This window comes from Sordaria macrospora, chromosome 1, assembly GCF_033870435.1.
Source record: "Sordaria macrospora chromosome 1, complete sequence".
Taxonomy (NCBI): domain Eukaryota; kingdom Fungi; phylum Ascomycota; class Sordariomycetes; order Sordariales; family Sordariaceae; genus Sordaria; species Sordaria macrospora.
Window position 1 is genome coordinate 685,281 of NC_089371.1, and position 16,134 is coordinate 701,414.

A 16,134-nucleotide genomic window follows, 5' to 3' on the forward strand; every position below is an offset into this window, starting at 1 on the left:
CTTTACCGTACGTAACAACTCAAGCGAATTTGGTCCCACTCCAACCAACCACATTCACGGGGTTTGAGAATGCCAAGTCGTGCCTCGGCGGCCGCCATGACTCAACTGCGACTTTTTGCCTGCATAACGCATATTCTTATTCGTCAGAACGGAGGTTCGAGCCACCCTTTTTCGCCCATTTTACCCTCTAACCTTGAAACGCCCCTCGTTCTTCGAGTTTCCCTTTAGATTTCTCCCAGTCCGTATCAGAGATTCTCCACCACCAACAATACCAAAACGCCTTCGATTCATTACGAACCAGAACAGGGCCCGGGCGTGCGAAAAAAGGTACCCAGAACCCGCCGTGCTCCAGTGCTCCAGCAGTTCTTTTGACCCCAACCAAGTCCGTCATCCACTCCACGCAGCCGTTGCTGGATTTTTGTCTTCCCTTCTCGCAACACCCAATTTACACACCGCAACCACACCGGCCAGCCGACACCCTCAAAGTCGACAACAACAGCCAACATGCCTAAGAATAAGGGAAAGGGTGGTAAGAACAGGAGAAGGGGAAAGAACGAGAACGAGTAAGCATTTTTCTTTGCTTGGTGTTGCCCGCCCGCCGACGACGACGACCAGCAAGATCCATCGCGCCGCCCCGCATCGCCGCCCACTACCAAGCAACCATGGCGATATGCGCGCACACTAGCTCGTCGTCGACGGAGTCGCATGTCATATTCTTTGCTTCTTCATATGGCTAACCTCTTCCAACAGCAATGAGAAGCGCGAGTTGACCTTCAAGGAGGAGGGTCAAGGTACGTGAACACCCACGGTGTGTGGCGAGCGAGCGAAACGCACACACAGCAAAAACCTGTGATGTCGACGCTCATCCATGCCTCACGACAACGATAGCAAACGAACAACAAGCTCACACATATCTTTCTCTACAGAGTACGCTCAGGTCATCAAGATGCTGGGTAACGGCAGACTCGAGGCCATGGTATGTCCCGCCCCTCGCCGAACTACCAACGAAGCAAACAAATATGCTGACTTTTCCCCGCTTTCAGTGCTTCGACGGTGTCAAGCGCCTCGGTCTCATCCGTGGCAAGCTTCGCAAGAAGATCTGGATCAACAACGGTGATATCATTCTTGTCTCCCTCCGTGAATACCAGGACGAGAAGGGTGATGTTATCCTCAAGTACTCTGCCGACGAGGCCCGTTCTCTGTAGGTTTAATCTTTCCCCTCCACCTTCTCCCGGTCGTTCAGTCAGCAAACAGCTCACTAACCTCCACCCCCACCAACAGGAAGGCCTACGGCGAGCTTCCCGACACCGCCAAGATCAACGAGACCGACACCTTCGGCCCCAACGAGGATGGCGACTGCGGCTTCGAGTTCGACGAGGACCGTGACTCCGAGGACGAGGATGGCGCCGAGGCCGGCGGCAAGACCGTTGATATCGATGACATCTAAACGTGTCGTCGACCTTTTTCAACAACCATTTCGTCGCCTTGTTCTTCTTTCATGAGCACCTATAAAAGAAGAACGAGGCAAACGAAACCAACCAAAAAGTTACCGAAACATGCGAAATAACGCCACCCTTTCCCACCTTCCTCTTTCTTCCCCACCCTCTCCCTTTCACCTTACTTTACCAAGTTGTATACCCAAAGGGTCCGGTCAGGAAGCAAAGGTGTCGTCACGGAAAGTCCAAAAAGCTGTCTTCTCTCTCAAACCACTCTGGTCTCTGTCGTCGGTCCGCCGGCCGTACGCAGCCCATATCTAATCACCATACACCGTCAACAGCAGCCCGGTTTGGTCCCCGACAGTTAGGTGTGCCTGTTATTTCTCATTGCTTTTTCGGTAACAAGACAACAAATCACAAATCAGGAGGAGAAACTGGATCCAGGTATAATGGTGGGAGGGACGTCATTTACCTGGATCTGGTCGGAGTCGAGGGTGTCCTACGAAGGAAGGACGGGCCGAAAAAAAGGGAGGGACATAGAGAGCATATATCCGCGGGCGAAAAGGGTATGCACTATGGGATATCAAAAGGGGTTGGGCTGTTTTTTGATAGAATGGCTTCATGATCGTCTTTTATGTTCTTTCAGTCAGGGGCTCTCATGTCTGGTTTTCTTTTTCTTTTCTTGAGCTAGTAGGAAATGGACTTTTAGTATGAACAACTCTGATGACCGTGCTTGCCGTGTTCTCATGTGAGCTTTTTGGTGAGTCTGCATCATTTCAACCTACAAGTGCCTATCTCGGTTTTTGAGAATTACCATCCTCTTTTCTATCCTCTCTCACATCCTCTCTTCACACCCTCTCTTCATTTCTCTCTTCACATCCTCTTCAAGTGGCTATAGTCTCTCCCACATTTCTCACTCGTAACTTCATGCCGGCTCTTGGCGACACCACTCACCTTCTCTTCAAATCATGCTCTGCATCACTGTCAATATGAAACTTGACATAACTACTCCCATAGTTTAGGAACTCGAGAACGTTTCAAATCAATTCTTTTCAACACCAGGAGTGAAGTGAATATTTCCAAATACGGTGAAGCTATATATGCAACAACACTGTCATCCCTTCCAAACCTCGTGTTCTCTTCATCTTCTCTCATCTTCTTTCCTGGTCTTCCCCGGCTTCTCTCTTCCTACTCCTGCCTAATGCTTTCCATAGACTTGCGGCTCCGACCTGGGCAGCAGTTCGAATGATTGCTGACTGTCGGCGTTTCTTCATTCTTCCTTTCCGCCCCTTCTGCACTCTTCACCTTATCATCATCGGCATCGGGCACCTAATCCCAATCATCACCATCATCTTCATCATCTGTTCAATATTGGTTAGCACCATGCCATCATAACTCACCAACATGTCTCGGAATAGGGAAAACTTACCACTCTTGCTAACCTTCTCCTTCCTCTTCTGCAACGCCAACGCCAACGCATCAGCCATTCCACCACCGCCACCCGGCGCAACTCCAGCAGGCGGCAATCCACTACCAGCCGGCCCAGTATCGGAGCTACCAGGAACAGTAGCCGCGGAACGATCGCGAACCAAGCTTCTATCAACCTTCTTCAACGCCCTGATACCTCCCGCGCCCTTGATACCGTCCAACACGGCCGCGCGAGTGCCATCAACAGGGGGCAAGGCAGCAGCGGGCGGCGGGGGCATACCACCTGGAGGAGGGGGAGGGGGAGGAGGGGGAACACCGCCCATACCACCCGGTGGAGGAGGCGGAGGAGGTGGTGGAGGGACGCCGCCCATGCCGCCCGGGGGAGGAGGAGGAGGTGGAGGCGGGGGTGGTGCGCCGCCTGATGGTGCGGGCATCGGAGGCATGGGCGGAGGCGGCGGGGGAGCATCTGCTGCGGGAAGAGGGGGCGCCGGAGGTGCTGGCGGTGCCGGTGGCGGCGGAGGAGGCGCGCCAGTCGCGGGAAGAGGAGGTGGTGGAGGCGCCTGGGTGGCCGGTAGAGGCGGCGGAGGTGGCGCGTTCGAGGTCGGGAGAGGTGGTGCCTGCGGCGGTGCCGGGCTTCTAGTCGGCAACATCGGCGGCGGCCGTGAGCTCGAAGGCGGGAGGGGAGGCGCTGGTCCTGGTGCCCTGGGAGGCGGAGGAGGTGCAACTGCATTTCTCGGAGGTGGTGGCGGAGGACCAGAGCCCCGGCTAGGAGGCGGCGGGGGTACACTCCGTTGGCCTGTGAATGGCGGAGGCACACCAAACCTATGGCTCGGGTCCGAATCTTCAAGTGGTGTCTTGGGCGGCCGGGGAGGTGGCGGAGGTCCAGGCGCAGAGGGGGTAGGTCGCGGAGGATCAGCATGGGCGAACTTGCCAGCATCAGCAATGGGAGGAGGAACAGCGAATCTTGGCCTTGGGGGTGAGTCTCGCGTAGGGGTCGGCTCCTGGTGGCTATCGGTGTCGAGCTTGCCGGATCTTCTTGCTGGAGGGGGAGGCGGGGGTGCCGGTCCTCTCCTAGATGTCGAAGGAGTTACCGACTCGGAGACACTGCGTGGAGGAGCAGCGGGAGGTGGTGGTGGAGGAGCTCTCAATGCGGGACCGCTAGGAGGAGCAGAAGGCGGCGGAGGAGGAGGAGTGCTCGCGTGTGTGCTCTGCTTCGCCTGCTCCTGCTTCAAGAACTCAATGATAAAGTCCTGGTTGTCGCGAATGAAGTCGTCATCAAGGCCTTGGGCCTTTAGGTCGTCACCAAAGTGTTCCCTCCACAAGGGATCGAAAGCGTCCAAGGTCGCAAACTCGGAAGGAGGCTTGTATCCGTTCATCATTCCATTGGTGCTCCCAGCTCTCATACGGCTTGCCGGTGCAGCGGTGCGCGGCGACTCAGGCGGGGTGGCTGTCGGAGACGAGTGCTTATGTCCTCCAAACAGACCTCCAAAAAGACCGTGGTGCTTGTGGTGGTGTGCCTGGGATGCGCCTCCGAAAGGAGTCTTGCTGGTAGCCTTGCTGGCGTTCTTTTCCCTGTCGTTCATCTTCTTGAGGAACTGCTTGGCCTCCTTCTCATCCACGAAGGACAGGCCGGCCAGGCATTCCTCGAGCTCAAAGGTGTGGAAGAAGACGCGGTCCTGGTTGTAGTTCCAAGTGTCGAAGATCTCCTGGTCCCAAATCACCCCCCTGTTTCCGGGCTGTCCGATGTCAGCCAAATCCTGTCTACCCGCGTAATCGTTTTTGTAGCACTTACCGAAATATCAACCATCTTGATCCAATACGTATTGCCCACGAGATCATTTGCTAGGACGACGGCGCCCTGGAGGCCGGTATAGGTCCATTTCGACGGGTTGGGATAGGCTACATAGAGCCTAGCAACGGCGACGGCATGGATCTTGTTGGTCTGCTTGGGCACGCAGCGCTTGACCGTCTCCTTGTCGTCGTCGCTAAGGATGGAGGGCATGGTGAAGAGATATGAGGGGTGGAAGCGCGGAAGTGGTGGGTGGTGGCTTGCTGCCTGGCGTCCCCTTTAGATCGTCCAGGGGGAGCAAAGCATGGAGAGACCGGGAATCGGTATGTGAGGTTCGTCGGTAGAAGGACTCGTTCGGCGGGCACAGCGCCGAGATGTGATGTTCTGAAGCTTGGTCGCCGTTCCTTGATTCGGTCGGCGGAGGGAGTTGACGTCGAGCGAAGGGTGAGGTAGCAGGTGGAAGTGGGATGTCGTATTAAGCTTTTCGGGGATGTTGGCGCTTCTTGTCGAGAGCCGATGTGTCTTGTTGGTATAAGATAAAGCGAAGCTCCGTGCTGCCGTGGCCGTGCCGCGTGTAATGAAGAACACTTGACGGAAGCCTGGAGGGGAGACAATGGAAGTTGCCGGTTAGCTTGTAGGCACGGATGTTTGGTGGTGGGTGGTGGGAGATTCGGGTGTGTCCAATCACTGAAAGGAGCAAAGAGAGAGAGTGGAATATAGGGCGTCAGGCTGAGAATCACGTACCTTGGACAATGATCAAGTAGCTTAGTTATAAGCTTTGGATCTGCCGTGGAGAAGCAATGTATTAAGGCTGTGAAGAGTAACAAGGGCAGAAAACGTTGGTGTATTGCGAGAATAAAGTTGAATTGCGGGTGTACCTGGCCTGGCAAAGAGGTTAGACTTGTTGGAGTTGCATCACCACGGCGGAGCGACAGTCAGCTCTCCAGCGTTGGACTTCCATTGACTTGACTCGAAGCATGGCATCCCCAGCAGGCCATTCAATGACCAATTTCCGAGCGGGAAGCGACCACTTGGACACGGACCAGATAGCGTCGTGATAGCGTGCCAGGGGTGGATTGGGCGTCAATTGGAGTGTCCACTAACAGTGGGGTATCTCTCACATCCCCTCGTGGGAAACCCCTCCACTATCCGCTTGCACAGCCGACCTTCCGCTTCCTCAAAACAAGATGGAACCTCCGAGAACTGTTTGACATGTTGAGTAGAGGGCGACCAACATCTACATACACGGTAGATATGTAATTGACTATCACTTGAAGATGGGATGAAGTACTAATATGGAATGACAAACAAACACCTTTACATGCTCAAGAGTTGCCGTTTAAGACAAGCCTTACAAGACCCTTCCACGGCTTTATGCCCCCCTCATTTGGGCGCAACTATACACAAATCACTTCAGGCCTCAGGGTCCAACAACTCCATCACAGTTTTCAAAACAGTTCAATTATGTATGTTTGTCATTCAGTCGTTAGGTATTCATTCCATCCCTTCCCATGTTTGTCCATTCCCATGCCCATTCATAAGTCCATTCCTTTACTTGTTAAGCTGCTCAGCCTTGGCCCGGCGCTCCTCCTTGGTGCCCTCCTCGCCGCCGATGTTCTGAGAAATAGCGGGACCGGGCATGGCCTTTGATGCCTGCTCGAACGTGGCCTTGGCGCCGTCAGCGAGCTTGTTGAGGGGATTGTTGGAGTTCTTCTGTGTGTTTGGTCAAGGGTCAGTATCTGTTCCCGTTCTTCACATAACAAGAGGGGAAGATATAACACACCTGCTCGTCCTTCTGGGTGTCGTGGGGAAGAATGTTGACTTCCTTCTTGCTGAGATCGTCGCCGCCGGCCATTGTGATGGTTTGGATGGTGTTGTTGATTGTGGGGGTCTTGTTCGTTCTTGAAGTGTGGATCACGGAGTTGAAAGTCTTGGTCAACTTTTTCGATATCGTCTTGCAGGATAATGGGTAAGGTGTATGTAGAAGGAGAAGATTGCAACGGTCGAGAAGGGTCTTCTTATATAAAAGAAAGAAGGAGAGAAGAAAAAGAAACCTGTAGTCGTCGTACCACGTACAAGGGCCTAAGAAGAGGGTGTAAGACAATGACGTCGCTGATGGTCACGCGTGTTTATGCGGCAGCAGCGGCAGGCACACCCCATCTGTTTGCTGTTGGCAGCTGCTATAGGCGCACCTTCAGCGCATGCATTGGAAACCTCCCACGAACAGCGCATCAAACAGCAGCATCTCAACTCCCACTTGGAGGGAACCCACTCAGGGACCGCGATTGCCATCCCGAGTACAACACATGATACTTTGACCGGAGTATCATCCTAGCTTTTCTCCATCATGATAATGACACTCGACTGATCGAGAAACACTGCCCCGCATGTCGGCCTCCAGTGCCCCGCAACCCGTGAAGCTCTCACTTCCTCTTGTGCGTCCATACATCACGATCATTGCAGTATTTGTTGTTTTCATCTAGACTAATAACCCCAAACAGGTCTACCAACAGAAACTGTTTGAAGAGCTTCGCAAAGAAGATGAGCTCGTCATTCTTGCTCGAGGCCTCGGCCTTATGCGTCTCATCACCAACCTGCTTCACTCATATGACGCCGCAGGCAACAACCTGATTGTGGTCGTCAACGCGGATGATAGAGAGAATGCTTGGATCGGTGAAGCTCTCGCCGAGCATGCCGCCATCAGCATGTCTCCCAAGGCCAGGGGATTGACAGTGGTCAATACAGACTTCACCAGCGTCGGAAGCAGAGAGAAGATGTACGCTCACGGCGGCATCTTTAGCATCACCTCGCGTATCTTAGTAGTCGACCTGTTGACCAACCTCCTGAACCCCGAGACCATCACAGGCATGATTGTCCTCCATGCGGACCGCATAGTTGCTACCTCCCTAGAGGCCTTCATTCTCAGGATATACCGTCAGAAGAACAAGGTTGGCTTTCTCAAGGCCTTCTCCGATAACCCGGATCCATTCACGATAGGCTTCTCACCGCTGGCTACCATGATGAGAAACATGTTTCTCCGAAAGGCTTCTCTTTGGCCTCGGTTTCATGTCCAGGTGGCCCAGTCACTAGAGGGTAAGAAGAAGGCAGAAGTCATCGAGTTGGAAGTTCCAATGACCGACTCCATGAGGGAGATCCAGACTGCCATCATGGAATGTGTCGAGCTCAGCATCCATGAGCTCAAGAAGGAAAACACCGGGCTGGAAATGGAAGACTGGAACCTGGACAGTGCTCTGACCAGAAACTTTGATCTTATGGTACGGAGACAACTGGAGCCAAACTGGCACAGGGTCAGTTGGAAGACCAAGCAGATTGCTGGCGATCTGACCGTCCTCCGCGGTATGCTTCAGTCCATCCTCGCCCTCGACGCTGTCTCGTTCTTGCAACAACTGGACACCATCCATGCGGCACATAAGCCCGCTCCTGGAACTACCAGGCAGACAGAGTCACCTTGGCTGTTCTCGGATGCGGCCCAGACCATCTTCGAGACTGCAAGACAACGAGTCTACTCTAGCGAACAGAAGGCAGGTCCAAACTCAACCATCGAGTCACTAAAACCCGTGCTGGAAGAACAGCCAAAGTGGGCTGTCCTTGCCGACGTCCTGGAGGAGATCGGTAGAGACCTCTACTTTGAACCCGCTGTTCGCGATGACTCCAACGGCACCATCTTGATTATGTGTGCCGACACCGACACATGTCGCCAACTACGCGATTACTTACAAACAATGCACATCCGACCTCGAACGGCGAAGAAGGTAGAAGAGGTCTATGACCCTGAGGAAGACAAACCATCGGGTGCATTCCTGATGAGGCGAAAGTTACGCAACTATCTCAACTGGAAACGAGAATTCGCCCAAGTCAACAACGTCCTCTTCTCCGAGAATCAAAAAGCCCTCAGCGGCGCCGTCGACCCACGACTTCCCCAGGCTAGAGGCCGAGGAGGAGGAGCGCCGGCCAACAAACGGCGCCGAGTCCGCGGCGGCGGCGGCGTAGGACGTAACCCCAGCCGCCACGAAAACGGGAGTATCGTGCAACACTTTGAAAAGCCCAACGAAGTAGCGGGCCTGATGTCGGAAATCCAAATCACCGAAGATGACGCAGGCGGCCAAGCCGCCGAAGAACTCATCACCTTCACCACCACCACAGCCGCCGACCCGCTTGAGGACATGGACGACTACTACCAGCTCTACGACATGCAAGACCTGGTGGTCATCCACGCCTACGAAGGTGACCAAGACGAGCACGTCCTGGAAGAAGTCAAACCCAAATACATCATCATGTACGAGCCCGATGCCTCCTTCATCCGTCGCGTCGAAGTTTACCGGTCCTCGCACAACGACCGCAACGTGCGCGTCTATTTCCTGTACTACGGCGGCTCCGTCGAAGAGCAACGGTATCTTTCTTCCGTTCGCCGCGAAAAGGACGCTTTCACAAAGTTAATCAAAGAGCGCGCCTCAATGTCCATCGTCATGACGACCGATTCTAGTGGAGTCGAAGACGACCCCGAATCTGCTTTTCTACGCACAATCAACACCCGCATCGCAGGCGGCGGCAAGCTCACCACCAAAGCCACGGCGCAACCCCCTCGCGTGGTCGTCGACGTGCGCGAGTTCCGCTCTTCTTTGCCTTCCCTACTCCATGCTAGATCAATGGTCATAGTCCCCTGCATGTTAACTGTAGGCGACTACATTTTATCTCCCAACATCTGTGTCGAGCGCAAATCCGTGTCCGATCTCATTTCCTCTTTCAAAGATGGCCGCTTATATGCTCAATGCGAGACTATGTTCCAGCATTACCGCAACCCGATGCTTCTAATCGAATTCGACCAGAATAAATCTTTTACGCTCGAACCCTTTGCCGATCTATCAGGCAGTCTAAGGAGTGTCAACCCTGAAAACGCAGGCGCCAACGATCTGCAATCCAAAATCGTGCTACTTACACTAGCCTTCCCCAAGTTACGCATAATCTGGTCTTCATCCCCCTACGAAACCGCCGAGATTTTTGAACGGCTAAAGACGCTAGAAGAGGAACCTGATCCCATCGCTGCTGTCCGAGCCGGGCTTGGAGAGGGCGAGAGTCCGGAGGATGGAGTCAACGAGGGCAAGGGATCGGTCAATGGGGGTGCATTCAACATGGAAGCGCAAGAAATGCTGGGGAAAGTGCCTGGTGTGACGCCGAAGAATATTAGGAATATCATGGCCGAGGCAGAGAGTGTGAGGGAGGTTGCGAATATGGGGGTTGAGGAGCTGGGAAGGCTGGTGGGGAGGGAGGCGGCCGGGAAGATTGTTGATTTCTTTAAGAAGGATGTGTTGGAGGATTATAGTGGATAGATGATGATGGTTCTAAGTAGAGTTGGTTTGTTGGTGTTGAGGTGTTTGAAAGATGGGTCTTGACATGTTTGAAAGTCGAATTAAGGCTGTATGTAGGGTAGAATGATGATGTAGCTGAGTCCTCAACAACCAGATCTTGACAAATATAATAGAGACGATGTTGCGCAAAAAGGGTATTACATTGTTAATGATCTGACAACGGAATCCAGCAACTCTATCAGGTCTTTCACATGTCACAAGTAAAGCCAGAGAATAGTAAAATCAGAAATGATGCTGAATATCCGATACATTCCTAACACTACCAATCTCATTCCTTCAAGACAATGTGAATTGAATGCAGTACATAAAGTGAAGGGGGTATAGGGTATCTCTTCGTCAACTCATGCTATCGTTCGTATCGTATCGTATAACCTCCTCTGCTTCTCCCTTCTCTCTGAACTCATTATCGAATTATGCTTGCTTGATCGCCCCCACCTGTAAAAACAGATTCACAGAAAACAGAAAACAAAGGGAACCATTAAAGTGCAGCGCATGCTCGTCGACTCGACTGGGTATCATCTTCCTCCTCCCTCTACATCCTCCTCTCTTCATCCCCCCTTTCTGCCTTATCCTTCTCTCCCACCCATCCCCTCCCCGTCTACCGACGGCTCAGGTTCAGGTCCGAGTCAAGAGAGAAATTAGATAGCAGCAGTAGTCCGCCCATGCCTCCTCCGTCCCATACCACCGCTCTTCCTCCTCATGCGACCGCGACGGCTGCCACAGTAGTTGCACGTCAAAAAGCCGACGATCACGTCGATGACCCCGATGACGCCGTTGATGATGGCCATGAGGATCGCGCCGATGCCGTGCACGACGCCCATGATGGCGCGGCCGATGGTGCGGAAGACGGATTGGATCTGTTGGCGACTATGTTAGTATGGTTGCGACTGGAGGGGGGCAATGGGGAAAGGATGGGGGGGTGGAAGGTGGAGGTTGTTGGGGTCAGATGGGCAAAGATGGGGAATACGTACGCAAGATACGACGGCGCCCATTCTGAATTCTTTGTGTGGTTTACTTGGGTGTTCTTAGGTAGGTATGTTTGTGTGTAGGTTTGTATTGTGTTGTTGTTGCTGAGATGCTTCGTAGATGATCGAAGTCTTTGCTTTGTATGACGGTGTGTTGATTTGATGATGGGAATACAGAAAGGATGAATCACCGTTTGAGAAGAGGGAAGGGAAGGTGTGATATATATGTGCAATTATTCGTCTGGTCTGGTTTGGGTTGGTCTTGCAACAAGGCATCCAGTCATTCACTCGGTCATTCAAGTCATTTGCACACATTCGTCACTTCTTTCCCTCCTCCCTTTGGAACAGGATTCTTCGTTCATTCCATTGGCTTGTCCATTCACTTCATTCGGTTCTTTCAGCGCAGCCCACTTTGGTACCTACCAGCTACTGTGTACCGTCACCTACCCGCTCGCCTATGCAAGGTAATATGTGTGTCCAATCTGGTGTAAAAGTGCCTGTGACGTCACAGGGCGGCTGGCTGTAAGGGCCTGTTAGGTACTGGTCGGTACCTCTTGTCTATTGCTTCTTTTTTTTTTTTTCGACGTCGGCTCGGCACCTGCCATTCAAACATCAAGTCTTGGCTTTCCACATTCCAACGACCAACGACTAACGACCAACGACGACACAATCTACCTAGCACCGGAACATAGCCCGAATCTAGCCTTGTGTGCTTTGCGTTGACCTTCTCTCTCGCCAAACCAAAAGTTCTTTTGCCGAGAAACCCAGACACACGCAGAACAGACACACGCGGGTTGATGTCGTCGTTAGTCGTTAGCCGTTTGACCTTGGAGGATTGGACCAGCTCTTTCGAGAAGTTGATCGACGCTTTTTCTGTCCCTGGATCCTTGTGCATGGCCGACCTTCGGACGCACAGACCTAACCAACCACAGAGCTGGATTGAGGGTTTCCAAAGTGTGGTTAATCTTGGTTGAGTAATTTCCTTACACATAACACCAAATTCGTCACGGCACTCGTTCTTGGGGCCGTCACGCGACGATGTGGCGATACCACTTTCGAGACAGTGAGGATCATCATGGCTGGTGTCTCCGGGTAAGTGTACGTGGCTGAGCAGCCTGGCAGCCACTGAGGACACTGCTTGCTTGCGAGGAGAAAGTGAGGACAAGTGGCTGGTTACGTAGTGGCTTGACGTCTTCCTCCCTCCGGAGAACCTGATAGCCATCGTCGGGTAGAGTTCCTTAGAGTGCCTGAAGGCGAAACTCGGCAATGTCCTCCGACGCGGCACTCATCATTCATCGCTGATTGCTGTGGCTTTCCATCTCACCCTTTTTCGTCGGATAGCCTCGCCTCGTATCCTGTCACACCTGAAACGTCTGCATCTTGGATTCCTTGGCACACTAGTCAGCCGTCGAAGGAAAAAATGTCATCCCGCGTGGTCGTGAAAGAAAAGGGTCGCTGCTGCCAAAGATGTCAAAAGTGGATTTCCCCTACCTTGACGTCATAGGCTGTCCCCACTGCGGGCATACTTGCATGAGCGCCGGAGCGGGCTGCACATGGCTTGTGGATCCCGCGCTTGGCAGAAAAGACCCTGACCTCACACTTCTTCCCGACTTCCTTTCGTCGTAGCATCCAGTTGACGTTCGTCTTTTCTTAGAGTAAAAGAAGAAATGCCCTGATTATCTCCCGAAGACCGGCATATCTAGCTATACATAGTGTACAGCACTATGATTATCTCCAACACGAATTCAATAAGCGTAACCCAAGATCCAAACGGTAGGACGACAGACCACTTCGAAGCGGACATCAACTCCCAGGGCACGAACGACTCCACGAAATATCCCAAGAACCAAGATGTGATGGAGAAAGGCATGGGCCTCGTAGAAGCTGTGGATTCAGTCCGGAGGACCCTGAATTCTGGAAGACAAAGCCGAGACCTTCCATCATCCCGCATAGCCAAGAGTGCTTATTCCAGGAACAAACAGGGTTTAAACTGGAGAACATCTCGGCCTTCGCTGGAGACGTTGGGCCTTAAGGGCGGAGTTTCTTTTTTTCGTGCCTGCCTTTGTCATTTCTTCTTTTTCCTTGTTGATGTTTGGCACGCGAAGACATGGGTAGGTAGCCATGTGATGTCAATCTTATGTGTTCACGTCGTTTATCCAGGGTCTTCTGGTCGGAACTATTGATATGTGAAACTGACACCATCCGTCGTGAGAGTCTGGATACAGGTCTCGAGCAGAAATCAGGGTCCAGTTCCAATTCCAATTCCGGTCCCACGAGCTCAGGTTCCGCTTCGGTTCCGTAGATTCTGAATCACATCATACTGCCAACGTTATTCTTGGCTGCGGAAGCCACCGCGAAAGAGTATCATCTTATGAATTAGATATTATCCCACCACTATTTGCTCTTCATCCGTTGGACGCCTATTCCGAACCAGCGCAAAATCTACGGTATATACCGGACCGTTAACCCGTTGTCCGTTGTTCCACGGAACCGCTTCCCGCCTAAGATATGATAACCAAATATAGCATCACCAACGTAAACCCTTCTCCCCCTCCTCACGTCAACCCCTTGACTAGACTCAGCTATTCCTCAAAATCCCCACCACCCCACCCACCTTCCTCCCCAGTCCCATGCCATACCCAACCTCCACCACGCCCCTCGCAAACCTCCAGCTCCTTTCCTGGTCCGGAACAGGATACTGCATCGGCCTAGGAATCGCCGTCCTGACACCCATCCAGTAAAACCTATCCTCACACACAGCCTTGATATTACACAGACCCCTAAGCCCCTCCTCGCCCGCAAACCTTCCATACCCCGACCCGCCCATGCCTCCAAAAGGGAGCTGGACAGCATATGTACACCCAAAGTCGTTGACGGCCACCATACCCGCTTTCAGGCCCCTGACTACTTGTTGCAGCGTAGAATCCCATTCCGAGCCGAACACGGAGCTGCCGAGCCCAAAGTTGGGGATGTTGGCTACGGCGAGGATGTCCTCTGCCGAAGAAGAGGCGGCGCGCATGACTGTCATGATGGGACCGAAGCATTCCTCTTGGGCGATGGCCATTTCGGGCGTGACGTTCACGAGCAGAGTAGGGACGAAGTAATGACCGCTGGGGTATTCAGGGTGGGCGTAGCGTTTGCCGCCGGCAAGAAGTCTAGCTCCCTGCTTGACGGCGTCGGCGACGAGGTTCTCGAGACGGGCAAAGGCGTTATCGGAGATCATGGCGCCCACGTCGGCTGTGGGGCCCAGACGGAGCGCGCGAACGCGCGGGGTGAGCATGGAGATGAGGGTGTCGTAGTGTTGCGGGGCGACGACGATGCGCTCGATGCCGATGCAGTTCTGCCCGGAGGCTTGGAAGGTGCCGCGCATAAAGGTGTTGACGATGCGAGGGAGGTCGGACTTGGGAGCGGAGGCGAGCACAATGGAGGCATCTTTGCCGCCGAGCTCAGCGAGGACGGGGATCAGGGCCTTGGAGGCTGATTCGGCGACTTTCTTAGCGACGGGCTGCGAGCCGATGAAGGTGATGTGGCTGATCTTGGGGTGGGAGGTGATATGGTTGGCGGTTTGGGGCCAGCAGACAACGGTTTCTGTTTTTTTTAAAAAAAATTTGGTTAGCACGTTGGTCTTGTCTGTCAAGGCAAGTTGTAAAAGCCAAAGCCCAAAAAAAAAAAAAAAAAAAAAAAAAAAAAAAAAAAAAAAAAAAAAAACCGGGGATACGTACGAACAAGCGCAGGGTTATGACCATGCGCAACCAACGCGCCCCTGATCACACTCGTAAACCACTGCGAACTCCAAGCCGTCTGCTCCGACACCTTAACAACAATGCCGTTGCCCGCAAACAGCGCGCTGATCACCGGTCCGATCAAGTTGTGGAACGGGTAGTTCCAGCTCACCAGCGCAGCAACCACGCCCAACGGCTCGTAGTGTACAGTGTTCCGCTTATACGCCATCAACAAGTTCGTAGGCCTCGACTCCGGGCGCAGCGCCTTCTCGCCGTGCTTGAGAGTCCACTGCAGCTTCTCCGCCGTAACCAGAATCTCGCCGAGCTGGGCATCCACCATGGTCTTGCCGCTGTCGAGACAAGCCACCTTGCAGATCTCCTCCTGGTTATCGAGGACGTATTGGAGCAGAGAGCGAAGCACAGCGCGGCGCTGGCGGAATGTGGTCTTGGCCCATTCAGCCTGGGCGGCGTGGGCTTGGTCGATGGCGCGGTCGATGCCCTCGGGGGTGGAAGGATTGACGAAGCCGAGGAACTGGCCGGTAGCGGGGGCGTAGCATTGGATCGCAGAGGTGCCGGACACTTTGATCGAGGGGTTCTCAAGGATCTCCTCCTCCTTAGGGAAGTTGGCGGGAGGAATCGTGTAGCGGATCGGACGGTCTTCGCGGGGACTGGCGATGTACCAGACGGCCAACGCGGCGAGGGCGGACCAGACGAGTGCCCATGATGATTCGGGGAGGTAGCCTCCTACTCTGTTTTGCTCAGCTTGTCAGTCAGTAAAAGTCTCGATCATAGCCTAGAAAAGTAGAAGCAAAGGCAGAGTGTCTGCAACTGCACGTACGGTGTATCCTCCAAAGCGGTTCGGAGCTGCACGAGCAGACTCCTGGGTATCTCCGCCGTCATTCTTATGCGCTGATTGAGCTGTTAGAGGCCAACGACAGACCACTGAAGCTCTTGACAGCAGGACTATCCCTCAACCGACAAGTCTTGCAACCTAGACTTGTACGCAGGAAGTTGTCGAGGAGGGAGCTCGAGAGTCGCAAGATAAAATAAACCTCCAGGGGCAGCTCACATTCAAGCTCGCACTACCGCTAACAAACATTGCCTGCCGCCGGCGCACCATATATGGAGCATATTTGCACTTGAACCAATCAGGGGCGCTGAACAACTCAGGAACACGTGGGCCTGAAGCACAGGTTGAGTGCGAACCAAGTGCGAGCCGCAAGGGTTCCCGTCTCCCCGACCGACCCCTTTTCTCGCCGTCAATATATCTGACAGAGCGAGTAGGTAAACAATCGTGGGTCGAAGCTGTGCTCAGTCGAATATATTCCAGTACGATAGAAGGTAGATCATGGGAAAATATGATCTTTGGCTACCTACGGCATGATATGCTTTTGTGCAAGAGGTTCA

At 53.3% G+C, this 16,134-nt stretch overlaps 6 protein-coding genes across 6 annotated transcripts; 2 read left to right on the top strand and 4 right to left on the bottom strand.

Annotated features, from left to right (window-relative positions):
• The first annotated feature begins 140 nt into the window (after nucleotides 1-140).
• On the top strand, nucleotides 141-2,168 carry SMAC4_05206 (uncharacterized protein). Its single transcript, XM_003346960.2, has 5 exons — nucleotides 141-563; nucleotides 751-791; nucleotides 927-976; nucleotides 1,044-1,201; nucleotides 1,282-2,168. The coding sequence occupies exons 1-5, from the start codon at nucleotides 505-507 to the stop codon at nucleotides 1,445-1,447; spliced, it is 474 nt and encodes a 157-aa protein (XP_003347008.1). The 5' UTR covers nucleotides 141-504; the 3' UTR covers nucleotides 1,448-2,168.
• Nucleotides 2,169-2,737: 569 nt separating this feature from the next.
• Nucleotides 2,738-5,412, bottom strand: SMAC4_05207 (uncharacterized protein; the record flags this gene model as incomplete). Its single annotated transcript, XM_024655408.2, has 2 exons — nucleotides 4,657-5,412; nucleotides 2,738-4,600 (listed from the first exon to the last, which is right to left on the bottom strand). Exons 1-2 carry the CDS (start codon nucleotides 4,864-4,866, stop codon nucleotides 2,738-2,740), a joined length of 2,073 nt encoding a protein of 690 aa, XP_024511300.2. The 5' UTR covers nucleotides 4,867-5,412.
• A 692-nt stretch (nucleotides 5,413-6,104) lies between these two features.
• On the bottom strand, nucleotides 6,105-6,658 carry SMAC4_05208 (uncharacterized protein). The gene is made up of 2 exons (XM_003346962.2): nucleotides 6,437-6,658; nucleotides 6,105-6,366 (listed from the first exon to the last, which is right to left on the bottom strand). The coding sequence occupies exons 1-2, from the start codon at nucleotides 6,506-6,508 to the stop codon at nucleotides 6,205-6,207; spliced, it is 234 nt and encodes a 77-aa protein (XP_003347010.2). The 5' UTR covers nucleotides 6,509-6,658; the 3' UTR covers nucleotides 6,105-6,204.
• Nucleotides 6,659-6,868: 210 nt separating this feature from the next.
• SMAC4_05209 (uncharacterized protein) lies at nucleotides 6,869-10,191 on the top strand. The gene is made up of 2 exons (XM_066090248.1): nucleotides 6,869-7,088; nucleotides 7,155-10,191. The coding sequence occupies exons 1-2, from the start codon at nucleotides 7,041-7,043 to the stop codon at nucleotides 9,999-10,001; spliced, it is 2,895 nt and encodes a 964-aa protein (XP_065945482.1). The 5' UTR covers nucleotides 6,869-7,040; the 3' UTR covers nucleotides 10,002-10,191.
• Nucleotides 10,192-10,278: 87 nt separating this feature from the next.
• Nucleotides 10,279-11,232, bottom strand: SMAC4_05210 (uncharacterized protein). The gene is made up of 2 exons (XM_003346964.2): nucleotides 11,012-11,232; nucleotides 10,279-10,897 (listed from the first exon to the last, which is right to left on the bottom strand). Exons 1-2 carry the CDS (start codon nucleotides 11,030-11,032, stop codon nucleotides 10,679-10,681), a joined length of 240 nt encoding a protein of 79 aa, XP_003347012.1. The 5' UTR covers nucleotides 11,033-11,232; the 3' UTR covers nucleotides 10,279-10,678.
• Nucleotides 11,233-13,419: 2,187 nt separating this feature from the next.
• Nucleotides 13,420-15,867, bottom strand: SMAC4_05211 (uncharacterized protein). The gene is made up of 3 exons (XM_003346965.2): nucleotides 15,566-15,867; nucleotides 14,728-15,476; nucleotides 13,420-14,593 (listed from the first exon to the last, which is right to left on the bottom strand). Exons 1-3 carry the CDS (start codon nucleotides 15,625-15,627, stop codon nucleotides 13,584-13,586), a joined length of 1,821 nt encoding a protein of 606 aa, XP_003347013.1. The 5' UTR covers nucleotides 15,628-15,867; the 3' UTR covers nucleotides 13,420-13,583.
• Nucleotides 15,868-16,134: the final 267 nt, after the last annotated feature.

What these genes read in the sequence shown, in the direction of transcription:
- SMAC4_05211 (XM_003346965.2), bottom strand. Translation starts at nt 15,627, where the DNA reads ATGACGGCGGAGATACCCAGGAGTCTGCTCGTGCAGCTCCGAACCGCT. An exon ending in ACCGCTTTGGAGGATACACC is followed by an intron (nt 15,477 to 15,565) that starts GTACGTGCAGTT and finishes TGAGCAAAACAG; the next exon opens with AGTAGGAGGCTACCTCCCCG. An exon ending in TCATAACCCTGCGCTTGTTC is followed by an intron (nt 14,594 to 14,727) that starts GTACGTATCCCC and finishes TAAAAAAAACAG; the next exon opens with AAACCGTTGTCTGCTGGCCC.
- SMAC4_05210 (XM_003346964.2), bottom strand. Translation starts at nt 11,032, where the DNA reads ATGGGCGCCGTCGTATCTTGC. An exon ending in TGGGCGCCGTCGTATCTTGC is followed by an intron (nt 10,898 to 11,011) that starts GTACGTATTCCC and finishes AGTCGCCAACAG; the next exon opens with ATCCAATCCGTCTTCCGCAC.
- SMAC4_05209 (XM_066090248.1), top strand. Translation starts at nt 7,041, where the DNA reads ATGTCGGCCTCCAGTGCCCCGCAACCCGTGAAGCTCTCACTTCCTCTT. An exon ending in TGAAGCTCTCACTTCCTCTT is followed by an intron (nt 7,089 to 7,154) that starts GTGCGTCCATAC and finishes AACCCCAAACAG; the next exon opens with GTCTACCAACAGAAACTGTT.
- SMAC4_05208 (XM_003346962.2), bottom strand. Translation starts at nt 6,508, where the DNA reads ATGGCCGGCGGCGACGATCTCAGCAAGAAGGAAGTCAACATTCTTCCC. An exon ending in ACACCCAGAAGGACGAGCAG is followed by an intron (nt 6,367 to 6,436) that starts GTGTGTTATATC and finishes CCAAACACACAG; the next exon opens with AAGAACTCCAACAATCCCCT.
- SMAC4_05206 (XM_003346960.2), top strand. Translation starts at nt 505, where the DNA reads ATGCCTAAGAATAAGGGAAAGGGTGGTAAGAACAGGAGAAGGGGAAAG. An exon ending in CTTCAAGGAGGAGGGTCAAG is followed by an intron (nt 792 to 926) that starts GTACGTGAACAC and finishes CTTTCTCTACAG; the next exon opens with AGTACGCTCAGGTCATCAAG. An exon ending in ACGGCAGACTCGAGGCCATG is followed by an intron (nt 977 to 1,043) that starts GTATGTCCCGCC and finishes CCCCGCTTTCAG; the next exon opens with TGCTTCGACGGTGTCAAGCG.